Here is a 25,345-nt window from a genome sequence, read left to right as displayed (position 1 = left end):
GAACCATGAGGTTACGGGTTTGATCCCTGGCCTCGCTCAATGGGTTAAGGATCCGATGTTGCTGTGAGCTGTGGTGTAGGTCGCAGACACGGCTCGGATTTGGCATTGATATGGCTGTAGTGTAGGCCGGCAGCTGTAGCTCCAATTGGACCCCTGGCCTGGGAACCTCCATATGCCTCAGGTGAGGCCCTAAATAGACAAAATAAATAAATAAATAAAATAGAAAGTTAAGCCCCAAACAAAAAGCCAAGGCATAAAAGGGGAAAAAGATCCTAGCCCTAAGCAAAAACCTATTAGCACAACACAAACACATTCTGAGGTATGTAACGTGCTGTTTGTTTGTCCCTCTTGGGAAGTCCATCTTTATCTTTCTGATAATATAATTATAAAATATGCTGTAGCAGATCTTCTGTTTCTCAATCTCTCTCCCTACAAGTTTGACCTTAAATAGCTCTTAAACTACTGATTGCCTGAGATACCAACCTAACACATTTCTATCCCTTTAGCACCCATTTTGATGAGAAAGCTGTGGTCTTCAGTGCCCTCAGAAATGAAGTGGCAAAGATGTTAAATAATATTGTATATTGCCTCATGGAGAAAGGGGCTCCCACACTTGTAAAAACTTGAACACACAGCTCTAGGGCTATTTTGTGTTTTTCTGGGAGAGATGATACGCATGGTGAATAGACAGATGTACTTTAACTGCAAATGAGAAAATAATGTTTCTCTTCATTATTTAGGACAAAAACTTTGTCATTTACAACATCAATTGGAAATGCTATTTTAAAACTTGGATATTTACTAGGAAAAGGAGGAGTTCCCATTGTGGCTCAGTGGTAATGAACCTAGCTAGTATCCATGAGGACACAGGTTCGATCCCCAGCCCTGGGGCATTGCCATGAGCTGCAATGTAGGTCGAAGACATGAGGGATCCTGTGTTACTGTGGCGAAGGCCAGCAGCTACAGCTCTGATTCAACTTCTAGCCTGGGAACTTCCATATCCTGTGGGTGTGGCCCTAAAAATACAAAGAAAGAAAGAGAAAGAAAGAAAGAAAGAAAGAAAGAAAGAAAGAAAGAAAGAAAGAAAGAAAGAAAGAAAGAAAGAAAGAGAGAGAAGGATGAAAGGAAGGAGAGAGAAAGAGAAAAGGATTCCTTGAACAATTCTCCATGCCAATGAAATGCAGTTCATTGCTTTTACCTGCTGTATAGAACTTCACTTTAAGTCTGTATTATCACTCACTGAGCAAATTCCCTAGTAATGGACAAGTTTTCTATTTCCTGGTATTGGCTCTTACAAATAATGCAGCAGTTAGCATCTCCATACATGTGTTTCTAGGGGCAAGATTCTTAGAAGAGGATATACTTGATTAAAAGGCATGAACAGTGTAGACTTTAATGGATGTAAGATGTTTAAAGTACTTTAATGAATATATAGTCACTTAAACTGTTTGGGAAAAGAGAGGAAAACAGTGTTAACCATTAGCACGCATTCCCAAAGGTAAAGATTTATTTTCTCACTGATTTGAGATGACATGGTGGAAACATGTCTTGGGGAATTCAGAGTTGTCTGACTCCAAAGTTTATGTTCCTAATCATTGATATAAAGGTTTATTCTCTTTTAGATATTACACCAGTAGAGGGGACCTGACTTATCCAAGTTCTTCTATTCAGCTAATCAGTGGGACTCAAACTTTTGACATTTATTTCAGAATCCTGTTCAGCAGAGCCAGCAATAAGCTATGTTTTCCTTCAGTTACTTTTTATCTCCTAGCATTAAAGAAAAATGTTATTCTGTGATATGGACCTGGAAGATTAACTAATGGGACAAAAGACTATATGAAGAATTTTAAAAGTGAGGTGATAAATTTCTCCCACTGCCCAAATCTCCACTGTATAATACTTAAGTCACACGGAAATGGTGTGGTCATAGCCTTTCTTTTCCCCAGCCCAATATGATGGATGATAGTGACAGACTCCTGAGCCAAAGGCTACCTCTACTGTCCTTCATCCCTACCTTATTTCTATCACCTTTTCTCCAAGTTTGATGATTCTAAGTGAGTGTGTGTTAGGGTATTTAGGGAGGGGTGTAGGAAGGGAAAAAGTAGAGATGGTTATTAGAGGAGCTCTCAGAGGGAAAAACGTGAAGGCGGACACATGACAAACCCACAGCTTTACATTATGAAGAACAAAAATTGGGACTACACATATGAAAGTGCCTGTCCCTTCCACACACTTGCCAAAAGGATCACCCCCAATTTTTTTTGTTGTTGTTTTTTGTTTTTAGAGCCGTCCCCACAGCATGTGGAGGTTCCCAGGCTAGGGGTCTAATCAGAGCTACAGCTGCTGGCCTACACCACAGCCACAGCAATGCCAGAATCAAGCTGTGACTTCGACCTACACCACAGCTCATGGCAACGCCAGATCCTTAACCCACTGAGCAAGGCCAGGGATGGAACTCGCAACTTCATGGTTCCTAGTTGGTTACAGGAACTCCTCACCCCAAATTTTTTAAATTAATCTTTGCCAGTCATAAAGCCAAAAAAGAATTTCTCTTTGCTGAACATAATTCATTTTAATGGTTGCCTAAAATTCCATCATTCACTTAGATGTGCTTTAATTAATTTAAGAAATTTTCTGTTCAGTATATTTAGTTTCTTTCTATAATTTCCCTGCTTTAACAATGCTCCACTAAACATTTTTACAGTCAAGTTCCATTGAAAAAGTATATGTTTTGGGGGAGTAGGTTGAATGGGCTCAATTAAACTTTCCCCCCTACTTAACCCCAACAAAATAACAAAACCTAATGTGAAAAATCCATGAACCCCTTAATAGCAAAAAACTAAGCAGTGAGCACATCAGCCTGGTGCTTCTCTATCGGTGCTACTCTCAGGTATAGGTACCAGGGTGTTTATGCGTGTGACCTCTGGGAGCTCTTAATAGAGTTTGTAAGGATGCTTTGAAAAGGGCTTCTTAACCTCAGCACTATTTACACTTTGGGCTATATGATTTTTTTCTGTGGGGGCTATCTTGTGCATTTTAGAAAGTTAACTAGCATCCCTGGCCTCAATCCACTACCTGCTCATATCATAACTTCCAACCCAATCAGTGATAGCCAAGAATATCTCCAGACAGTGCCAAATATCTCCCAGCAGGAGACGAAGATCAGCCCCTTTTTGGCAGCCTTCAGTAGTGTAACCCTTATTTATAAATGGGGCCAGTGGAGGGGAAGAGACTTACTCAAGTCCTCCAAATCAGTGATGGGTCAGGCACTCAGAGAAATATTTCCTAACTCTCCTCCATTTTCCTTCCCAGTAGATCTGTTATGTTTGTTCTTCTGCTGTAACTTATAACCTAAAGGTTCATAAAACATTACAGATTTCCAGTCCATATGTTTCTCTCACCTAACCTAAAAGGCAAAATATAAAATAAAAATAAAACAGGAAGGCATATTAATTAATTCAAAGGAATACGTTTAATCATCAAAGTTTTTCCAGTCCTTTTTAGGTCTTAGTTTCTTCTTTATAGATTGTGGCTGATAACCTCTACCACACAGGAACACTGAGAAATGCATGTGATAACAAATGCAAAGTGGCAGACACTCAGGAAAGGTGAGTTACCGTGGTTCCTTGAGGGCAGTAATACTTTAGTTAGGCACAAATTTTCATTCAATTAAAAATAACAAAAAACACTTAGCATATTATTGGGTTCATCCAATGCTGAACTTGATGATATCTGAGAGTAAGTTGTAAAGTAATTAGTTGGCAGTAACTGATTTTTTTTTCCATCTAAGAATTCCAAATGCTTTCCCAGATGAGATTTTATGAAGCTCCAAGAAATCCTTAGGTGACAAGGCCAGTAGAGGAGAAATGATATATTTGACAATAATAGCACAAAAGAGGCAGATGGGAATAAAGCTGCACTGGAGGAAGAAAAGAACACAAGATGGTAATTCAATCTACAGGATGAAATGAGAATCAGAAATGACAATTTAGATGGCTAATATACCAAACTCATAAATATATACTTGTTATTTTTCCTCCCAGCTTCTTTAAAGAATTTTATACAATATAAAATTACAGAAAGTATCATCATAACAATATATTGTTGTATTTGTTATATATATAAGTATACACACACCCACACATAGGCAATATATATAACAATAATTACACAGAAAGTAGAGGGGGGAAATATAGCCATGGGGAGTGATGTTCTTATATCTCACTGAAATTAGTACAAATCTAAAGTAAATTCTGCTAAGATGAATTGTTCAAGCCCTATATCAACCATTAAGAAGATAACTAAAAAATGGTGACAAAATTATTAGAGGAATCAAAGTAGTCCTCTAATGAAATATCTGAATATCAAAAGTATTTGGATATTGAAATATTTGAATATTGAAAACAATCACTTAATATAAAAGAAAAAAAATGAAAGAGGAACAGAAGAATAAAAAAGATATGAGACATAAATAAATCAAAAGTAAGCTGCCAGAGGCGTTCCTGTGGTGGCTCAGTGGGTTGTGAATCCAACTAGTATCCATGATGATGTGGGGTTGATCCCTGGCCTTACACAGTGGGTTAAGGATCCAGTGTTGTCATGAGCCATGGTAGGTCACAGATGAGGCTGGGATATGGTGTTGCTGTGGCTGTGGCGTGGGCTGGCAGCTGCAGCTCCAAATCAACCCCTAGCCTGGGAACTTGCATGTGCTGCTGGTGCAACCGAAGAAAAAAAAAGTAAGTTGTCAGACACAAATCCGACCATATTTATAATAACATTAAATATGAATGAATTAAACAACCCAATCAAAATAAGAGATTGTCAGATTTGTTACAAAAGGCAATCCAATAATATACCGCCTATAAAGATACATTCAGATTCAAAAATACAAATAGATTTGTGTAAATGGATAGAAAAAAATACACAAAGAGCAACTATAAGAGGTGGCATGGCTATACAAATAACAGATAAAATAGACTCAAAATACACACAAAAATGTTACTAGAGGTAAAAGGTACATTTTGGAGTTCCTGTCATGGCTCAGTGGTTAACGAATCTGACTAGGAACCATGGGGTTGTGGGTTCGGTCCCTGGCCTCGCTCAGTGGGTTAAGGATCTGGCGTTGCTGTGAGCTGTGCAGTAAGGCCACAGATGAAGCTCAGATCCCGTGTTGCTGCGGCTGTAGCCTAGGCCAGCAGCTGTAACTCCGATTCTAGCCCTAGCCTGAGAACCTCCATACGCCTCAGGTGCAGCCCTAAAAAACAACAACAACAACAAAAAAGAGATAAAAGTTACATTTTATAACGATAAAAGGGTAAATACAAGATATAACAATTATAGACATATGCATACCTAACGACAGCCTCAAACTACATCATCAGAGGTAGAATAATTGTCTCTCCAAAGATGGCCACGTCATAATATCTAAAATCTGTGACCATATTACCTCATACGGCAAAAGGGACTTTTTAGATGTGATTAGTCAAGGATTCTGAGATGTGAATATTATCATGGATTATCTAGATGGGTCCAATTTGTAACAACAATAGTCCTCCTAAAAGAAAGGAGGAGAGTCAAAAAAGGAAATGTGGCAATAGAAGCAGAAGTCAGTGTGATGCGGCTACAAGCCAAGGAATGGCAACAGCCCCTAGAAGCTGGAGAAAGCAAGAAACAAGTTCTCTCCTACAGTCTTCAAAGGAAAAAAGCCCTACCAAAACCTTGATTTTAGCCCAGTGAAACTGATTTCAATCATCTGACCACCAAAACCATAAAGTAATAAACCTGTGTTATTGTAAGCCACTAAAATTGTAATAATTGCTACAGCAGCAGTAGGAAGCTAAAACACACATGGAAGAGAAGTCTAAAATGGAGAGAGAACTAGATAATTCTACAATAATTTGAAGACTTCAATATCATACTCTCCATAATGAATAGAAAAGTTAGGCATAAGATCAACAAGGAAATGGAGGTCCTGAACACAATGATCCAAATATACTAAATGACATATAAGTGAATCTACTAGGCCCCAATGAACCCCAATTCAATAGGAAAGAGCAGCACTACCCCCCACCCTAATTCCATCAGATAACTCAATCTGTAACATTCTATATAACAGAGATGCCCCTGAATCTGTTACATAATATACAGCAATATGTTTATTTTCCTTTCTTTTATAACACTCAGAAATGTTCTCTAAGACAGTAATAACATCGAGGTAAGAATAATATCTCAAAGAAAGGAAGGATGGAATGGGAAGAAAACATATATTTGCTGCCAGTCTATATGTTCCAGATATTGTTTGGTATTAGAATATGCTTTTACATATTATAAGACTGAGGGTCAGGGATGTTAAGTACATGTTCCAGGGCCACACAGTTACTAAGATAAGAGCTTCTATCGTAAACCCCATATGCTTAACTCAAAGGCCTGTGTTTGGAATCAGGCACTTAGCCTTCTCTTTATATGGACAATATAGAGCAATGGGAACTCCCATCCACAACTGGTTGGATTGTAACCTGGTACATCAACTCTCCAGAGCAATTTAGTCATGTCTAGCAGTTTGTACCTATCTGATAACACCTCAAATGAACCCACAAATATGTACCCAGAATTCCTGCCAGGTGCGCCCAAGGAGACCTGTACAAGTACGACTTCTGTACCACTCTTTTTAACAAGCACAAATTTGAAAACAATCCTAATATTCATGAACAGATTACTATGAATAAATAAATCAGGATGTAATCACACAGTGGATTACAATATACCAGTGAAAGTGAATGAACAAAGGTTACAGCAATTACAATGTAGATGAATCTGATAATGTTTGGAGATTCATGTGTGTCTAATTTTACTTTGGGGAGAATAGTTTGCAGTTTATCTAGCCCCATTTTTTCAACAACATATCGGATGGGAAGCACCATCACAGACACTGCACGCATATATGCAATACAGTAAATCCACCCATATTATGCTTCCTGTTAATGGTTGGAAAGTCTAATAATAATAGTATTGTTAAATAAGTGAATGTTTACTGATCATTTACAAAGTATCAGTTACCATACTTAATGTTTTTCAAGTATTATCTCATTTACGCTTCACTATAGGCATATGGAGTAAGTACCATTCTAATCCCCATTTTATTTTGTCTTTCTTGGGAGGTTCCCAAGATAGGGGTCAAATTGGAGCCAAAGCTGCCAGTCTACGCCATAGCCACAGCAACGCCAGGTCTGAGCTGTGTCAGCGACCTACACCACGGCTCACGGCAATGACAGATCCTTAACCCACTGAGCAAGGCCAGGGATCAAACCTGCGTCCTCATGAATACTAGTCAGATTCGTTTCTGCTGAGCCACGATGGGAGCTCCTCATCCCCATTTTAGAAATGATAATATGGGGGCTTGGAACAAAAGGAGGTCTTGCTAGATATCATGCAACTATCAAATAATGGTGTCTTGGTTCAGACTCCAGTTTATCAGACTCTAGAGCCCACAACACTGACCACAAGGTGATAGTGAGTATGACTCTGTATTAGGGCTGAGGCCAGCCCAGGAGAAGTGACTCAACCAAGGTTGTGTGGTCAGTGATGGGCCTGCCTGAGGATCTTGGGGCCCAAGTATCCTGGCTCCATTCCTCTGTTCTGCAGATCCTTTATGAGGTGTTGTTCCCCTCAAATGTCTCTTCTAAGTAGAGTTCAATGGGGATCTGCTTTTCTCCCATTCAGCCTACAAGGTACAGAAACCAGGAAAGGACATTTAACATGAGATTTACACTCTTTTTTTTTTTTTTTTTTGTCTTTTTGTTGTTGTTGTTGCTATTTCTTGGGTCGCTCCCGCGGCATATGGAGGTTCCCAGGCTAGGGGTCTAATCGGAGCTGTAGCCACCGGCCTACGCCAGAGCCACAGCAACGCGGGATCCGAGCCGCGTCTGCAACCTACACCACAGCTCACGGCAATGCTGGATCGTTAACCCACTGAGCAAGGGCAGGGACCGAACCCGCAACCTCATGGTTCCTAGTCGGATTCGTTAACTACTGCGCCGCGACCGGAACTCCGAGATTTACACTCTTAATGCACTTAAAAGACTTTCTTTAAAGAAACTAGGAAAGAATTTCACATGGGATTAAACAAAAAAGGGATGATGGTTTTCTTCTATTACCTGTACTCAATCAGAGATTATATCCTAAAACACAGAAGTGGCACCAAAGCTCATGTATGTAAAAGTGTGTATGTGTTTGACTTTCTGATGCTACATTCTAGATGCTATCTCTGATAGCTATGCCTTCTGTTTGAGGTCAAAGTCTTTTCTTTCAGGAGAAACAGGAGGCAGGGTGGGGAAAGAATAAGTATTTATTGAAATCCTATTATATAGCACCCAGGTTTCTGTTACCAAATCAAGTCCAGCTATTTTCTGCTCAAAAATCAGTGTGTGAGAGAGATAAATGTAGGTAGAAAGGCAAGTTGCTTTTCATCAGAATGCCCACAGTCTGGGGAGATGGTGGACTCAATGTTCCCCAAAATCACCTCTGAAGATTCTGAAAGTTTTTAAAGGGAAGAAGGGAAGTAATCTCAGTTAATCATGATGGGGGTGTCATAGTCATCACTATCCCCCACTGTATGCAGGCTTGCTAACTTCTTGTGATTTTTCTTTAGATGCTATCTTGTTAGAGATTACCAAAGGGGAAGATAGGGAAGAGATGTGGTCATCTGTTAATTATTTATCCTTCCTTCCAACTTCTTTGATCTACAGAAAGAACAAATAGGTTAGGCAAGGTATTGTGTGATCAGAAGATGTGAAAGGTGTGCTAGGGTGGGAGATGAATAGAGCAGGGGGTGCCTAGTTTAAGGTTAGTGACAAGACAAAGGGGCCTCCTGCAGCGAGCGCTTTCCTGCAAAGAGCTCTTTCCTGCCAAAAGCTGCTCCAAGGTCCCCACTTAGAACATCATTCCATTTCTAAGGGATCACGGGAGAAGGTCTGTCTTCTATAACTTCATGTTGACACAGTGCACCATATTAGTAGAGTGGGAGATGTTGACATGGGTCTGTAGCATCTCTTTGATGACAGTGATAGTCGTCCGTTTACATATAAAGGCAGATCAAACTATAATTATTTTAATGCCCATAGATTATTATGAGCAATAGTGTTAATCCCATTCTCTTAAAGCCAGTTCTTGGAACTGTACTGGCCATAGACTCAGTACTGTTCAACATGGAGTAATTTATGTCATGGCTGCAGTGTGGTCATTATGCAGTCAGCCTTTCTCCTTCTGGTGGCAGTTACAGTGTCTGTGAAACAACTCAGGAGTGTGCCTCAGACCCTGAGTCTGTGACTCTGTTGTCCTAACCATTAGCTGCCTGAGCCTGCTCCTTTGTGACTCAGGGAGTTCAGATTTCCTTTAAAAAAAAAAAAAAACAAAGGCAGGAGACATGGAGATGCCTTTGTTCTTGGGGATAGGGGCACAGGGCTCTGCTCAGTTCTACTTCCTTAATTTTAACATTTGCTATTCACAGCATATCTGTGAAGAAGATAACCTCATTTCTGAATTTACAGATAATGAAGCTCAAGTTCTGAAAGGGTCACACTCTGCAGGATCAAACATCTATAGTTGACTGGAGGGTCTCTATTTCTTGCCTTCTCCACAGAACACTCAGGACCCGCAGTTTTAGACAACGAGCTTTTTGGCTTGGGACTAAACTTTAAATACCACTTGGGTGATGAAGGTGGCAGTGGAGACAGAACTTTGTCCTTTGGTCCAAGAGGCCAAGATATGGGGCTGAGGGACAAGGTGGGGCTCAGGCACAAACAGAAATATTGTTTTTTCCTGAAAGAAAATCAGGAGAGAAAGAAAAAAAAAGCTAACAACACTCCTTTAAGCAAGGTATTTAACATTTTATCTGCCTTAATCTTAACTGCTATTCATGCCACCAATGATTATTCCCATTATTCAGATCAAATTATAGCAGTTAGGACATAATTAAATAAATCAGGGAAACAGCTTTGTAAATGCTTGTGCAGTAGTTAAAGCTGGAAGTACTCTAAAGCTCTTCCATTGCATTCTGAAGACTCCAGGGCTCGGAATGCTCTGATCTGGGGCAATCAGTGATTGCTAAGGTATTGCTCAACTTCTATTACAATGAAGTTTTAGTTTTTCTTTTCAGGGCAGCATCTATAGTATATGGAAGTTCCCAGGCTAGTGATCGAATCAGAGCTGCAGCTGCCGGCTTATGCCACAACCACAGCAACTGTTTCTTCAACCTACACCACAGCTCATGGCAACGCAGGATCCTTAATCCAATGAGCAAAGCCAGTGATCAAACCTGAGTCCTCAGGGATACTGGCGGGGTTCATTGCCACTGTGCCACAACCGGAACTCCCCAATGATCTATATTGTTTTAAAACCAACAAATTAATGAAAAAATTTTAAACATGTTCTGTTTGGCAATATAATAGTTGACTGAAAATCCAAGAGAAAATACCTGTTGGGAGTTCCTGTTGTGGCACAGCAGAAACAAATCTGACTAGGAACCATGAGGTTGCAGGTTTGATCCCTGGCCTCGATCAATGGATTAAGGATCTGGCATTGCCATGAGCTGTGGTGTAGGTCGCAGATGAAGCTTGGATCTGGTGTTGCTGTGGCTGTGGCATAGGCCGGCAGCTGTAGCTCTGATTGGACCTCTAGCCTGGGAACCTCCATATGTCTCAAGTGTGGCCCTAAAAAACAAACAAACAAAAAAACAAAAAAAAACCAAAGTAGTGTTCATATCAACACTTTTTAAAGCATGTTTACTATTAAACAGGGAAAGAGAGGCAGATGATAAGAACAGAATATCCAGGGAGTTCCCATTGTTGTGACACAATGAAAATGAATCCAACTAGTATCCATGAGGATGTGGGTTCCATCCCTGGCCTCACTTAGTGGGTCAGTGATCTGGCATTGCTGTGAGTTATGGTGTAGTTCATAGACTCGGCTCGGATCCTGCATTGCTGTTGCTGTGGCTGTGGCACAGGCTGGCAGCTGCAGCTCGGATTCAACCCCTAGCCTGGGAACTTCCATATGCCTCGGATGTGGCCCTAAAAAGCAAAAAATAAACCCCCAAAAAACAACAAACAAAAACAAAACAAACCCAGAGCATCCATTTAAAGAATAATCAATATTCATGCCCAATAAATATCTGAATATTCCAAAACACATTAGCTAATGAAATGCAAGTTAAAATCCTGAGAATATGGATGAGATTCCAATATAAAAAAGAATATGTGGATGCGAATGCATATTTGTGTATTTCTAAATACAAGTTAATATAGCATTTACAGGGAATACAAACACATCTGGAGCAATGCACCAATCTGCACATAATGGACAACATTAGCTTGGGGGATGGAGATTAGGCCGGTGGAGGATACAGGATAATTTTATTTAATCAATATACATTCTATATTGCATGAACCATTGTAATTAGGAAAATTATTGGGATAAAAATTCAAAACAAAAGAAATGGACTCATGATGTTATTGCTTTGGAACTATATTGAAAGTGAATTTTATGGGGAAAAGAAGCAAATTTAACAAATTTATTTGAAAACAGGCATTTATGTGTGGTTATTTTTCTGTGTCTGTTTCTATGGTGGAGATTTCTCTGAATCTATGTGTGTGTGTGTGTGTGTGCGCGCGCGCGCGCGTGTGCGTGCGCGCGCACGCGCACATTTGTGGGCACTTGTCTATTTATGTTTCTATATCTTAAACTTTCACCTCAAATATTGACATGCTCACATATGCAGCTTTCTCATCAGGGCTGTATTTCATGTCTGGAGCTTAAACATCAAATATCTTTGAAAGTCATGGATTTAGAGGGATTGTCACCAATGGGTGGAAATTCCAGAAAACTCTGCTATTCTAATCAAGCAAGATGGGTTCTCTCACACTCACATCCTTTACTAGATTCCTGGTCTGAGATTTTCAGAGCTGCAATTCTGGTGCTGACTCATGTGGGCTCAATTTTTTACATGTTTTTCTCCCAAATGAAAAGGCATATTTGGAAAGAAAAATAAAATGATAGTGCTGAAGCCAAAATGTCAAGTATTACTCAGAGTAGAGTTCCCAGTTCTTTTTGAACAAGTGCTGGCATGTTCAGAGTGAAGGATAAGGCAACTTTTTGGATTGCTTTGATTCTTGCTAATCCTCAAGGGCAAGAATCAGGAGTTTCAAAATACACTGTCCTTTAGATTTTCACTGGGTCATGGGTCAAAGTGGGAGATTTCTGGACTGGTTTTGTGCCTGTCTTATCCTCTAGAAGAGTGACCCCTCCCATTTACTCTTCCTATTATACTCCATGTCTGAACTGTCACCCTTGAAATGGCATGTAGTTTCTTTTTAATACATCACTTCTTCTAGTTGTGGAGCTCTGGGTACAGAAAGACATGGATGAGCACATGTGAGAAGAGAAACAAGAAAGTTCATATTGGAGGAAGCACTCATGGGAGTACTCACTCACAAGCCCCTGTGGGTGATGAAGATGACAGAGATAAAATCCTGCCCCTTCTGCCAAGAGACCTGGGAGTCCTTGAACACTCACATACTCACAAATGCAGCTTTCTCTTTAGTTTAGAACAGGGCTGGGCATCCAATCTCAGGTTCAGACATTTCAGAAAATGATGGATGCAGAGAGACTGCTCACAGTAGGTGCAAAATTCTAGAAAAATTTCAGGCTGAGACACTAAGCCAAGATCCCACCTCCTCTCCTTCCTCTTTGCTGAGCACCCTGGTCTGAGCTTCTTGGAACTGCAATCCTGAATCTGGCCACCGGAGGGCAGCCATAGTCACTTTTCTTTTTTAAGGAAAGGAATACATTTCACGAAAAAAAAAATGCTATCAAAGGTTTGTTTATTACAATACTAATTCTTTTTGGAAAAGTCATATGTATATGAAAGCATTTGCATTTGCTGTGGACCCCAAGTCTTCTTCGTGTTCATTGATGTATCTCTTCCTTCATCAGTGTAGGTTGTCTTGTCCACACTGTAGAGGGGTCCCTCTCAGAGAGCAGGCTGTTCATCCTCTATTATCCGACCCCTACAGGCTTCTCACCTGTAAGAAGACAGACAACAGATCTGTCCCCTACCCGCTGTCTGGTATCCCCTGTTGAGAACACAGGACAGAGCTTCCCAGACCGGCTTAGCAATTCATCCTCTCTGATACCCCTTGCCTTGCTCTACACGGCTCTTTTCTTGTCTGCTGGCGACTGCCACGGTGCTGTTACGTGGTATGCAGGCCCTAGAGAGATAGAATCATTCTGTACATTGGTTCCAAAGCCTGGGTTTTAAAGGAGGTTATTGCATATTTTCGCTCCTTGAATAAATTTCTTGGCAGAGAAATTTTAAAATAGAGATAATGTTGGTGTCACCTTGCGACAGAAGCCTAAACTGCAGCTTGAACTGGAAGGCGGGAGGAAGGGGCTACTTCCGAAACCAACCGCTCAGAGCTTTTGGAAGTCTGAATAGAAAGACGGGTGTATTGCCAGTGTGCCAGAATACTGACTGCCTCCAGGCAGAAAGTGTAGCCTCTTATTATGCTGAAGAGAAAGCTTTACATAGGAAGAACAAAAAGATCGTTTTTATTTTTATCTTTTGAGACCTATGAATAGAGACCTATATAAGCAAAAAAATGGATCTCTGACACTTATAATCTTTGTAAACTGCACGTAATATCACCACATTTCCATGTAAATATATTTTTAAAATACATTTTTAGGATAAACTTATTTTAGAGTAAAATTTCATTTTTTTAACATCACTGTAGTGATTCATCATTATGGATGCCCCCCAATTTTTTCACTGGCACCATAGTGATAAAAATTTAGTTCCATTACCACATTTCTATTACAAACAAAGATACATGTCTTCTCACTATGTCTTCACATGGTAGAAAGAGCAAGGGAACTCTCTAGGGTCTATAAGTCCACTAATTCCATTCATGAGAGCTATACCCCTCAAGACCTAATCGCCTTCCAAAGGACACAACTCTTAATACCTTCACATTGGGAATTAGAATTTCAACATATGAATTTTCAGGGGGACATATTCAGTCCATAGCTGAAGGATTAATATATTACCTATGTTTTACCATCATAATGGTCCAAATTGCTCAGCTCAGAGAAGTTGCAGAGAGAGGAGGGAAGCCGCAAAGTGAGCTTAGAATATCTTGTTGCATTCTGTGTATAGGTACACTTTAAAATTCATGTTTTGGCTAAGGGTAGGTTCAGATATTTCTGATAGAAAGACCGAATGAACAGTGGTTTAATTGCACAAGCTAACCATCTTCCATTAAAAAAAATCTAGAAGTAATCCAAGGATGTTCTATTGGTTTCATGAAGTGGCTAGTGACCCAAGCTTCCTGCATTCACAGCTGGGAGGCAATTCTTTATGGCATTTCTACATGTCTGATGACAGCTTTTGTCTAGAAGTATCCTTTCAAAGTTGTTGTCAGAGCAAACAGCCTTGGAATACAAGATAGTATCTGACTCCAGGTCAGAGGACAGATTTGTTTCCTGGGTTTTTGTTTTTGTTTTGCTTTGTAGGGCCGCACTCGTGGCATATGGAGGTTCCTAGGCTAGGGGTCGAATGAGAGCTACAGCTGCCAACCTACACCATAGCCACCGCAACACCAGATCCTAAACCCACTGAGTGAGACAAGGGATCGAACCTGCAACCTCATGGTTCCTAGTTGGATTCATTTCTGCTGTGCCACGATGGGAACTCCTGAGGACAGATTTGATTCCTGGACAGGACAGTAAAGGTTATGCCTCTCTGCAGGGCAGAGATTGGTTGGATTTGCTGGAAGTTTCCTTATAAAGCTGGGGTGTTCCTAAGCTTAGTGTTCCTTAGCTGTGGTGAAGATTCACCGGGTATATAGTACCAACCTGGCTGCTCTGCATCATCCCCATGGGCCAAGGAAAACAATGTGAACATGAAGCTTCCTGACACTTGCTGTGCTAGAAGTAAAAGACGATCTAAATCCATTTAGACAGTTGTCTTATCTCCTTGTCTTCTTGCCAAGTCTTTGAAAGTGTACCCAGCCGACATAGCAGCTTCAGTAGCTTCTGCTATATAGGAATTGCTTGACCACTTGAAACTCACTACACTCACACGTGGTTTGTGGCCCTCCTCCTCATAGTTGAAGTGATCTCATCCACCTCATAAGGATGGAGGAAAGGGAGAAAAAGAGGCAGTGGCACATGCCACCAAGGGACTGTCTTGAAGATGCCACATAATGTTTCTGCTTACAACTAATAACCCCAAATTATTTGTACACATATGCAAGCAAATCTTACCAAACTCTTATAAGCAGTGATCGTTATCACTGGAAAATGAGAATATGGGAGCGGAGTGTGTTTTCTCATCATCTACATTTTACATTCTCTTGGTAAACTGAAATGTTTACATCCATATATGGTATTACCTTCATACCCCCAAAAGCACTGGAGACATACCCTTTAGAAATATTAAGGAAACTTGAGGGAAGGTAAATGACATCATTGTAAGGATGGCTTTCCGAAGCTCTTTTCATCTATACGTATATCCCTGAATCTCTACCATTCCGCAATGGGTGGTGACATGATTAGAAATGGATAATTCCATATTCATCTCAAGCTTTTCTGTCCTGGACTAGAACTAAGGGGATAACTAAAGGAGAAAAAAGTGAGGAGCTGGCAGTAACCGCCGCCCCAGACCCTGGAGCTTAAGATTCAGTGGAGTGGGAGGGGACGTGTGTGGCAGGGTCCTTTCACTGAAGGAGAACTGCAGAAACTGGTAGGAACCCAAGGATTGGAGTCGAGGCTCCAGTGCCATTCTCTGTTGCGTCCCCTCCTCCTCTTTCGCTAGTAAGAACTTTCTCCTTTCTGATCTCACATTAATCTCTTGCTCCAAGAAACATGGATCACTTCCACTAGTAATCCTAGGTGCGCAATCTTAAATCTCTATAAAGAAACTAACAAAAAAGCAAGCCAATAAACTAACAAGGTTTCTTTTCAGTCTCCAGGGTGGAAAATTCCACAAGGTATCCTACTGCTTCACTTGTACCTCGAACCTATTCTGAGGATTCACTGTGTCCGGCAGTAGGGAAGGATCAAGTGTTTCATTGGCTGAGCCTCTGAACAGTGCAGTGAGCCCTACTCTGATTGGTCTGCTGTGGGTGGGTCCCCGGGGGTCCCCCCAACACGGTCCCCCCACCCCCCACTGCCGCCCTTACCACAGGTCTGGAAACATTTGCTAGGAATAGCGTATGAGGGCGGGGACGGGGGGAGCACAATAGGAGAGAAAATAAAGTGACAGAATAAAATGTAATGAGTTAGAAGATTAATCTCAGAGTTCGTTGATCATGCCGTTTCAATATTTTGCTCAGCATTTAGTGCAATATGTATTTCTCTATCTTGCCTGGGTCTCTTTAAAAAATGTTTCCTGGGGAGTTCCCCTCGCGGCGCAGTGGTTAACGAATCCGACTAGGAACCATGAGGTTGCGGGTTCGGTCCCTGCCCTTGCTCAGTGGGTTAACGATCTGGCGTTGCTGTGAGCTGTGGTGTAGGTTGCAGACGCGGCTCGGATCCCGCGTTGCTGTGGCTCTGGCGTAGGCCGGTGGCTACAGCTCCGATTAGACCCCTAGCCTGGGAACCTCCATATGCCACAGGATCGGCCCAAGAAATGGCAAAAAGACAAAAAAAAAAAAAAATGTTTCCTGGAGTTACACTTGGCTCAGTGGTTAACTAGTAGACCTGAGGTTGTGGGTTTGATCCCTGGCCTCACTCAGTGGGTTAAGGATCTGGCATTGCTGTGAGCTGTGGGGTAGATCACAGGCACTGCTCGGATCCAGCATTGCTGTGGCTGCGGCCTGGAAACCTCTGTATGCTGCGGGTGACACCCTAAAAAAAAAAAAAAAAAAAAAAAAAAAAAAAAGCTTTCCTGAATGTGCTTAGTGGTAAACAAAAGCTTGAAAACCTCTGAAACTGAAATCTACAAAATGTAGGTGCGCTCTAGGTAGAATTTTTCAAAGTAGGCTTGCTGGGGGCCACATTCAGCTACTTTACTAATAGCCTTTTGTTCTCATTGCTGCCACCTCACCTCTGGAGAGTCTTATTAACGTTAATCCCTACTGTTGCTTTTAATCCAATCAGGTTTGGGGTTAACCCACTGCCTCTTTTGAATCTTGTCTCAGTGTTCCAGAGCCTACCCCTTTGCTTCTAAGACAGTCTCAGGTCTGGTATATCGTGCCATAGGGCTTCACAAAACACAAGACTAGTTCGAATCCAAGAATAGGAAAAGTAAGAAGAAAAGAGGTAGCCAAAAGAGTTGTCATAACTACTTATACGAGTTTCAAAAGTGGATTCCCAACAAAGAAAGCTTTTACGAGGCCGTATGCTTTTACGAGGCCGTATGCCTTTAGAGCAGACACTGGATGCTACCCTCTAGGAAGGGCTGGACATCTGTGAATCTTCTGCTGCTAGAGAACTGGCTCCAGTAAGCATTTCCGAGAACCCCAGCGCGACACCAAGCTCTAAGTAAATCTTGGAGGTAGGATAAGGGACTCTGCGGAAACCGACAGCCCTTTTCGGAGCCACAAAAAGTGAGATGTGGTCAATTACTGTGGTTTTTTTCATTTTGGAATTCTCTCGCTTGTTCTTGGGATTACCTTGATTTAAATAATTCACTAATTTCCTACCTTGTTGTTTTTAAGAGAAAATATTTTATTCCTCATGTAGTGCAGAATTTTCTGTACCAATGAGTCTTAAGTCTGCTTAGAGTTTTTCTTGTTGAAATTTGTATATGCTTATGTTGCATATATATTTTACCACCCAGACCCTACTTAACAAACCAGGATTTGCTTCAGTAGTAAAGTTGGGAATAATTTATATGTCTGCAGAACTTTTTTTTCTTCATAGTAATAAAGATAATTTTTGTTAGGTTCTAAAACCCATTGAAGCTTATTCTGATTGATTATTGAAATTTCCTTTCCTTGTATCAAAAGTTTCCTTATTCTTAATTTAACTTTACCTCATAGGCACACACACACACACGCTTAATGTTCTATGGGAAATTTAAAATTCTTTAGCTAATAGATGTGAATTTTGATTTTTTCAATCCTGAGTTTTTCTTTGTCTAGAATCGGGTTCATTTGTTTAAACCTTTTACATTCCTTTTCAGACTTTAATGATTTTAGAAATACTCATTTTACTCAACGGTTTTCGTCTGAATTGTGGGTAGAGTTGAAGCTCTTTAACTCTGTGAAGTAATGTTTTATTAGCCTGCATCTGTTATTTCTGCTTTATCCCAGTAAAAGGGGTTTTCTAGGCATGCAGTGAATACAGCTTGAAAGTGCCATTTTGCGTCATCATTTCTGTATTTCCTTTTCTTGCCTAGATGCATTGGCTAATATTCCAGAGTAATCACACTAATATTGGGTACATTGCTCCTAATGTCAGGGACACTATGTGTGACAATTGATGTTGGGGCTGTTTTTTCCCTTTAGAACTGATTATCAAGTTAGAGAATTATTTTAAATATCCAGTTTTCTAAGGGTATTTAATTAGCATAAAATATTGAACATTAGCAAATCAATTTTTCACATGTGCTGAGATAAACATGTTTTTTTTTTCTATTTGACTTATTGCCAAGTAACTCAACCACAAGGGAGCTGCATATCAACAGAATCTTAAAAAAAAAGTTAAAAACCACAATAAGGAAGTTCCCTTCATGGTTCAGTGGTTAACGAACCTGACTAGGATCCATGAGTTTGCAGGTTTGATCCCTGGCCTCGCTCAGTTGGTTAAAGATCTCGTATTGCCCTGAGCTGTGGTGTAGGTCTCAGATGCAGCCTGGAACTGGCATTGCTGTTGGTGTGACCTAGACCAGCAGCTATAGCTCCAATTCAACCCCTAGCCTGGGAACTTCCATATGCCGCAGGTGCAGTCCTAAAAAGCAAAAAACAAAACAAAACAAAACAAAACAAACAAAAAAAAGTTTCCAAAACAAGTGCTACAATCAACTTAAGCAATTATTTTCTCTTTTTGGGATTCACTGCTTATACATTGCCTAACAAAGCAAAAACGAAATCTGTATCACAGAACGCTTGTCATTTCTATTTTCTGGGCTTGTAGCTTGATATTTTGGTTAAGTATAAGCTTATTCTCTGATGAACCAGGCTTAATTTATATGTATAAGATTTACATATCTACATAAATTATATATGTATGTGTATATATGTGTGTGTATATATAGATATATATATAAATATCTATATATACACATACATGCATATATACATATCTTCCAGAATCTGACAGAATGGACTTTATCGTTGTTTAGGAACTGGAGTCACGCAGGCATTTTTCCTTCAAGTTTCACCTCATCCACTTCTGAAGGAGCATTATCTGTGCCACTGCTGCATTTTTACAAAATCTTGTGGGGATTACTACATACATAGGAATTGAGAATGGCCGCAAGGAAGAGTGACCTTCATAGACAATCCTGTAAGTATCCCCAGATTGCCCATGTGGGTGTTTCATTAGGAGCATTGTTTTTAACAGGGGTGCAGTGTTTTGATGACTGAGTCTGCATTTTTGAGAAGAGGCCTTGGCTGTCTCTCTTACCAGTAGGACATGAGAAAGCCTGAGAGTGCAAAGAGCTGAGGACCTTGGGACGTGGAGCCTGGGAGGATTATGCAGGTTTTGCTGCATCCCTAGCCAGCTGTAGGCTGTGAAAAGAAGTTCTTCCTTTAGTCCAGACAACTCCACTCAGGACAAAAATGATGGAATTTGAGTCCTAAAATTCAGTCGCACTGACAGGTCCCTTTGTGTGTCACAGGTGACCAATTTGTTGAGTGCAGAGTAATGTATGTGCAGTCTTGAGTTTCTGTCCCCTCTCTCTAAGACATTCTTGAACACCAGAAATTTCCCTTGTGGCCCAGTGGGTGAAGGATCCCCTTTTGTCACTGCGGCATCTCGGGTGCTGTGGCATGGAATTTGATACCTGGCCTAGAAACTTCCACATGCTGCAGGCGTGGCCAAAAAGGAAAAAAAAAAAAAGGAAAAAGAAATGAACACCAAAGTCTGAAAGCCACAGTTCTGGCTAGATCACATTATCTTCATTGATTGACCCTTGTAACAATCCCTTCTCCTCACAGCATTCAGACTTCAAACACCACACATATGGCTGCCATTGGTGCTGCCCTAAACATGGCCAGATATCCCACACTGTCCCAAATCCAACACACTGGCAGGGTTGCAGCCACTGCCATCTTTTCTGGGCTCTGACACATTGTACCAGGCTGAAGTCATTGCCCCCTTCATGTAGAAACCCTCGTCACCCCACTTAGACTTCAACATTCTGCTCCTGGTCATTCCTACTCACTCCCACAGGACCAACTACTCTGCTGTCTCCTCATTTACTTTTCTTCATTAAAAGAAGTTTTTATTTTGAAATAATACATTCACAAGAAGTTGTAAAAATATGCAGAGAAGTACTGTGTACCCTTTTACCAGTTTCTTCCAATAGTAACATCTAACTAATTAGTACAATATCAAAACTGGGAAGTGGAATTTCAGATCATTACATGCAATCATTTGTAATTGTGTGTATAATTCTATGCAGTTTAACCATATGGGTAGATTTATGTAACCATCACCACAATCATGATACGGAACTGTTCTATCACTACAAGGATCTCCCATGCTATCCTTCTATAGTTGTACTCATCACCTTCTCCTCACAGTCCATCTTTTATTCTTTTTTTTTTTTTTTTGTCTTTTTAGGGAAGAACTCACAGCATATGGAAGTTCCCAGGCTAGGGGTCGAACCGGTGTTGCAGCTGCTGGCCTATGCCACAGCCACAGCAACACCAGATCCGAGCCATGTCAGGAACCTACACCATAGCTCATGGCAGTACCTGATCCTTAACCCACTGAGAGAGTTCAGGGATCGAACCCACGTCCTCATGGATACTAATCAGATTCATTAACACTGGGCCACAGTGGGGAACTCCCCCATCTTTTATTCTTTTTTAATAAAACATTTTGCTTTATGTTTTCACAGCATAGTGATTGAATATTTTTGCAAATCATGCTTCATTATAAGCTTTTAGAAGTTAATGGGTATAATTCCCTGTGCTATACAATATGTCATTGTTTATCTATTTTGTACATAGTAGTCTGTATTTCTTAATCTCATATACCTAATTTGTCCCTCCTACCTTCCCTCTCCTCTTTGATAACCACAAATTTGTTTTCTATATCTATGAATCTGTTTCTGTTTTGCATATATATTTATTTATATAATTTTTAAGCTTCTACATATAAGTGATATCATACAGTATTTCTCTCTCTGTCTACCTGCTTCACTAAGTGCAGTGGCCTTAAGGTCCATTCATGTTGTCACGAATGGAAGGATTTCATTCTTTCTCATGGCCAAATGTTATATATATGTGTGTGTGTCTATGTGTGTGTGTGTGTGTGTGTGTGTGTATCTCACATCTTTATCCACTCATCAGTGAACACTTAAGTTGTTACCATATCTTAGCTATTGTGAATAATGCCGTGAGGAACATGAGAGTGCAAGTATCACTTTGATATCCTGTTTTCATTTCTTTTAATATATACCAGAAATGGGATTGCTGTCTCATATGGTAGTTCTGTTTTTAATTTCTCAAGGAATCTCCATTCTGTTCTCCATAGTGGCTAAACCAGTTTACATTCATACCAACAGTGCACAAAAGTTCCCTTTCCTCTACAACCTCGCCAACGTTTGTTACTTCTTGTCTTTTTGATAATAGCCATTCTAACACATGTGAAGTGACATCTCATTGTGGTTTTGATTTGCATTTTCCTGATTATTAGTGATGTTGAGTATGACTTGTGTTTCAAAAATGGAAGAATATGGACTGGAAATGACTAGAATCAAATGTAATGAATTAGAATGTTAATATTAATTAGTCCAGTGAGCTTGGAGAGGACATTGCTTTTTGGAATGGTTGATTTAGATATTTTTGTGCTGTTCAGGGGTACTTTGTTATATATTTAAATAAATTCCTTGATATAGGTCCTCTTCAAGAAATTGGGCAGTATATTTATTATATTAATCTGCATTCCTTGGCTTGATGCTGATAATTTTTTATTTACTGCAGTAAATACAACAATAGGATATGATTTTTCACTTTGTCTCGTTTCGCCATTCACCCATTCTTAACGCTCATTTATTCCCTTTTCTTATTCTGCCACCAAGTTAACAATAAGATGTGTTAATTTTCCCTCCCAATCTTCAATGTCAAGCTCCATTTTTCCTCTCTTCTTCCCATATTTCATCTGTCTCAATAACCCCTGCACTCCTAGTCGACATTCCACAGCCCAATTATGATGTCTTTTTAATTTAATGTACCAATACTTCTGTTTTATTTCTGAATTTGCAAATGGACAGTAGCCAGTGGATTCAATATGTTAATGTTAAAATGCCTTCTCATATAAATACAATAATGTATGAGACCAGTATTCCAAAATAAATTGGGAAAACATATGGTTATTTTGAAACAACCAATGGAAATTAAACAACTTAAGTGAAATGCTATTTTGTTTTTTCAAACTTATCTGCAGTTCTTTCTCCAAATACTTGCATGCTCTGAATATAGCCTTTGGTTTCACAAAATTTTGTTCTGTAAGTATAAGGCAATCAGGTGGTACCACCTTGGAAGTTTGTTTATGTGCAGATGGTTTTGAGGCAATTTTTCCTAGTTACCTTAGGCAGCAGCTTTCAAATTCTTTTCTAAAGATGTATCTAATATTCCAGAATAATGATAAACAATAGTCCTGATAAGGGGGCTCTTCGTCCCGAATCCTGACTCTAATGGTGATAATATTATTTCATCATGAAACAAACATTGTCTAACTCATCATATTAGCAATGGAATTTGAAGAATCTACTGAGATTATCCCCAAATGTTTTTTCTCTTTTAATGCCATAAAATGGATCGTGTTTGTATTTTACTCAAAAGTGAACTGTCACTGTATTCTTGAATGGATCCCAGTTTATCCTTTGATGTTCATCTTTTAATGAGAATTCAAATTTGATTGCTAATATTTCATGTTGGATTTTTGTGTCCTCATTCGTAAATATGGATTCTCAGGACTCTTCTTTAGGCCCTCCTCAATAGGTTTTATCATTATATTATGTTTTCTTTAAATAACATTTTGATTTTTTCTCTTATAATTTAGAATATTTAATTAGCAGTTAGAAATTCTTATTCTTAAATGGTCTGAAAGAAAACATTCCTGGAAACTTGGATATTTGTGATAGTAGCTCATTAATTACCTCAACTTCTATCCTTTTTAGTCTTTAATGATTTGGGGGGGTATTAATTTTTATAATTTATTTTATCCACAAATTCATACATTTTATCCACATTTTTAGTATATTACTCTAGATTTTTCAAGGGAGTATCCCATTAATTTTAAAGTATTTTTTTATGGCTCTCTTTTCTCCCTTAGGAATTAGAAGTGTAATTTAGTGAATTTTTTTTTCTGCCAACAGCTCTCACGTTTATTTATCAGCTTCACAATTTGGGGGTATTCTTCTAGGCCCTAAGTATCATCAAGAAAAAAATTTTTTTTCCTCGATGAATTTTATTACATTTATAGTTGTACAACAATCATCACAACCTAATTTTATAGCATTTCCATCCCAAACCTCCAGCCCACCCCCCCATGCCCCAGCTGTCTCCTTTGGAAACCATAAGTTTTTCAAAGTCTGTGAAGAAAACAATTTTAAACTTGGTAAATATTTGAGAATATGTTGCATCTTTATAAATATTTCCATTTTTGTTTGTGTTGTCTGTTTGGAGATTGGGTTTTGCCATTTCTCCTTTTGCCAATCCAATGAAAATTTTAAAATTTACTTTTTATACCATTTTACTGAGGTATACAAAAAGTCATACAGGAGTTCCCATCGTGGCTTAGTGGTTAATGAACCCGACTAGTAACCATGAGGTTGCGGGTTCAATCCCTGGCCTTGCTCAGTGGGTTAAGGATCCATCGTTGCTGTGAGCTGTGGTGTAGGTTGGCAGCTGTAGCTCTGATTAGACCCCTAGCCTGGGAACCTCCATATGCCATGGGTGGGGCCCTAAAAAGCAAAAAAAAAAAAAAAATTAAAAAGTCATACATATTTAGTGTGCACACTGAATTTTGAGAGAACTATTCACCTGTGAAACCTTCACTATAATCAAGGCCACAAACATATCCATCACCTCCAAAACTTTCCTCCCTTTCCCTTTATTTATTGTTTTTTTAATCTCTTTTGTAGTAAAAAATACTTATAAAATCTACAGTTTTAGCAAATTATTAAGGATATAAAATATTACCTATAGGCACTTTGATAAAACCAGAGGCAATGTGGCTTGTCAGCAAGGTCCCTTGTTTTACAGAAGCGCTATGCTTCCCCATGTCAGAGAGTTCCTCCTCAAGTCAAGGTGGCCCGGAACCCAGACAACAGTGGGATTCTGGATCAGAGAACAAATGGTCCAATTGCAGCCAATTTTAATCCTTTGGCATAATGGACTTGGGTTATAGAGGTCAGAATTTCTCAAAGGACTGAAGCTGACATCTCTACAGTTTTGTTGGAGCAATTTCATGTGCCTGATGCACAGTGAGGTCAGACAATCCAAAATTTGGAGCAGAGAAAGGTTTATTGCAGCATTATGCAAGGAGATGGGTGGCTCATGTCGCCCCAAACCCCAAACTCCCTGAAGGGTTTCAGCAAAACATTTTTAAAGGCCAGGTGAGGGAGGGTTGTCCCAGGGTGTGCGATCAGCTTGTGTACAATTCTCTGATTGGCTGATGGTGAGGCAAGAAGGCAGGGTTACAGGGTTAACATCTATCAGTCCTTAGGCGCCAGTCAGTCTGGGGGCTATGTGCTCAAGGTCATCAAGTAGTTAATTTCTTCCATTTGGCAGAGGATTTTCACATCTGCAAAAAAACCCTCAGGAATGTGTATTAGATACTCTTAATCTAGGTCCTTCAGAGAGCAGCTAAAGCAGAGGATATGGGGAAAGGACCTGACCTGGCAAGGCCCCATAGAGTCTCGCTCAATTACAGTGTAGGTGCTATAGGGACATCTTTTCAAAGTTCTTTTGGTAGAGTCCACAGGAAAGCTTCTCACCTTCTAATTGGCTCAGGCTTCTCACCTTCTAATTGGCTCAGGCCAATTAGGAAGAATATCTAGTCATGCCTAACACTGTGTGGTTTATTGACAGGCTTTCCTGCATAGCATTTATCCAACTCAATTATTGAGTTTACCCACGACCTCATTTGAATGTGGGGCCTATGTGGG

At 39.9% G+C, this 25,345-nt stretch overlaps 1 protein-coding gene across 7 annotated transcripts in view; it reads left to right on the top strand.

The window, feature by feature from the left end:
- The window catches only part of ZMAT1 (zinc finger matrin-type 1), a 162,923-nt gene that overhangs the window by 65,077 nt on the left and 72,501 nt on the right, over positions 1 to 25,345 (top strand). For all 7 annotated transcript variants that reach the window (XM_021079802.1, XM_021079798.1, XM_021079799.1 and 4 more), the window contains one exon: positions 19,343 to 19,506. In XM_021079802.1, coding sequence (XP_020935461.1) covers positions 19,470 to 19,506 — 37 coding nt within the window. In that variant the 5' untranslated portion in view covers positions 19,343 to 19,469. The remainder of the gene's footprint in view (positions 1 to 19,342; positions 19,507 to 25,345) is intronic.

Source organism: Sus scrofa, chromosome X, assembly GCF_000003025.6.
Source record: "Sus scrofa isolate TJ Tabasco breed Duroc chromosome X, Sscrofa11.1, whole genome shotgun sequence".
Lineage (NCBI taxonomy): Eukaryota > Metazoa > Chordata > Mammalia > Artiodactyla > Suidae > Sus > Sus scrofa.
This window is presented reverse-complemented; position numbering and strand designations above follow the sequence as displayed.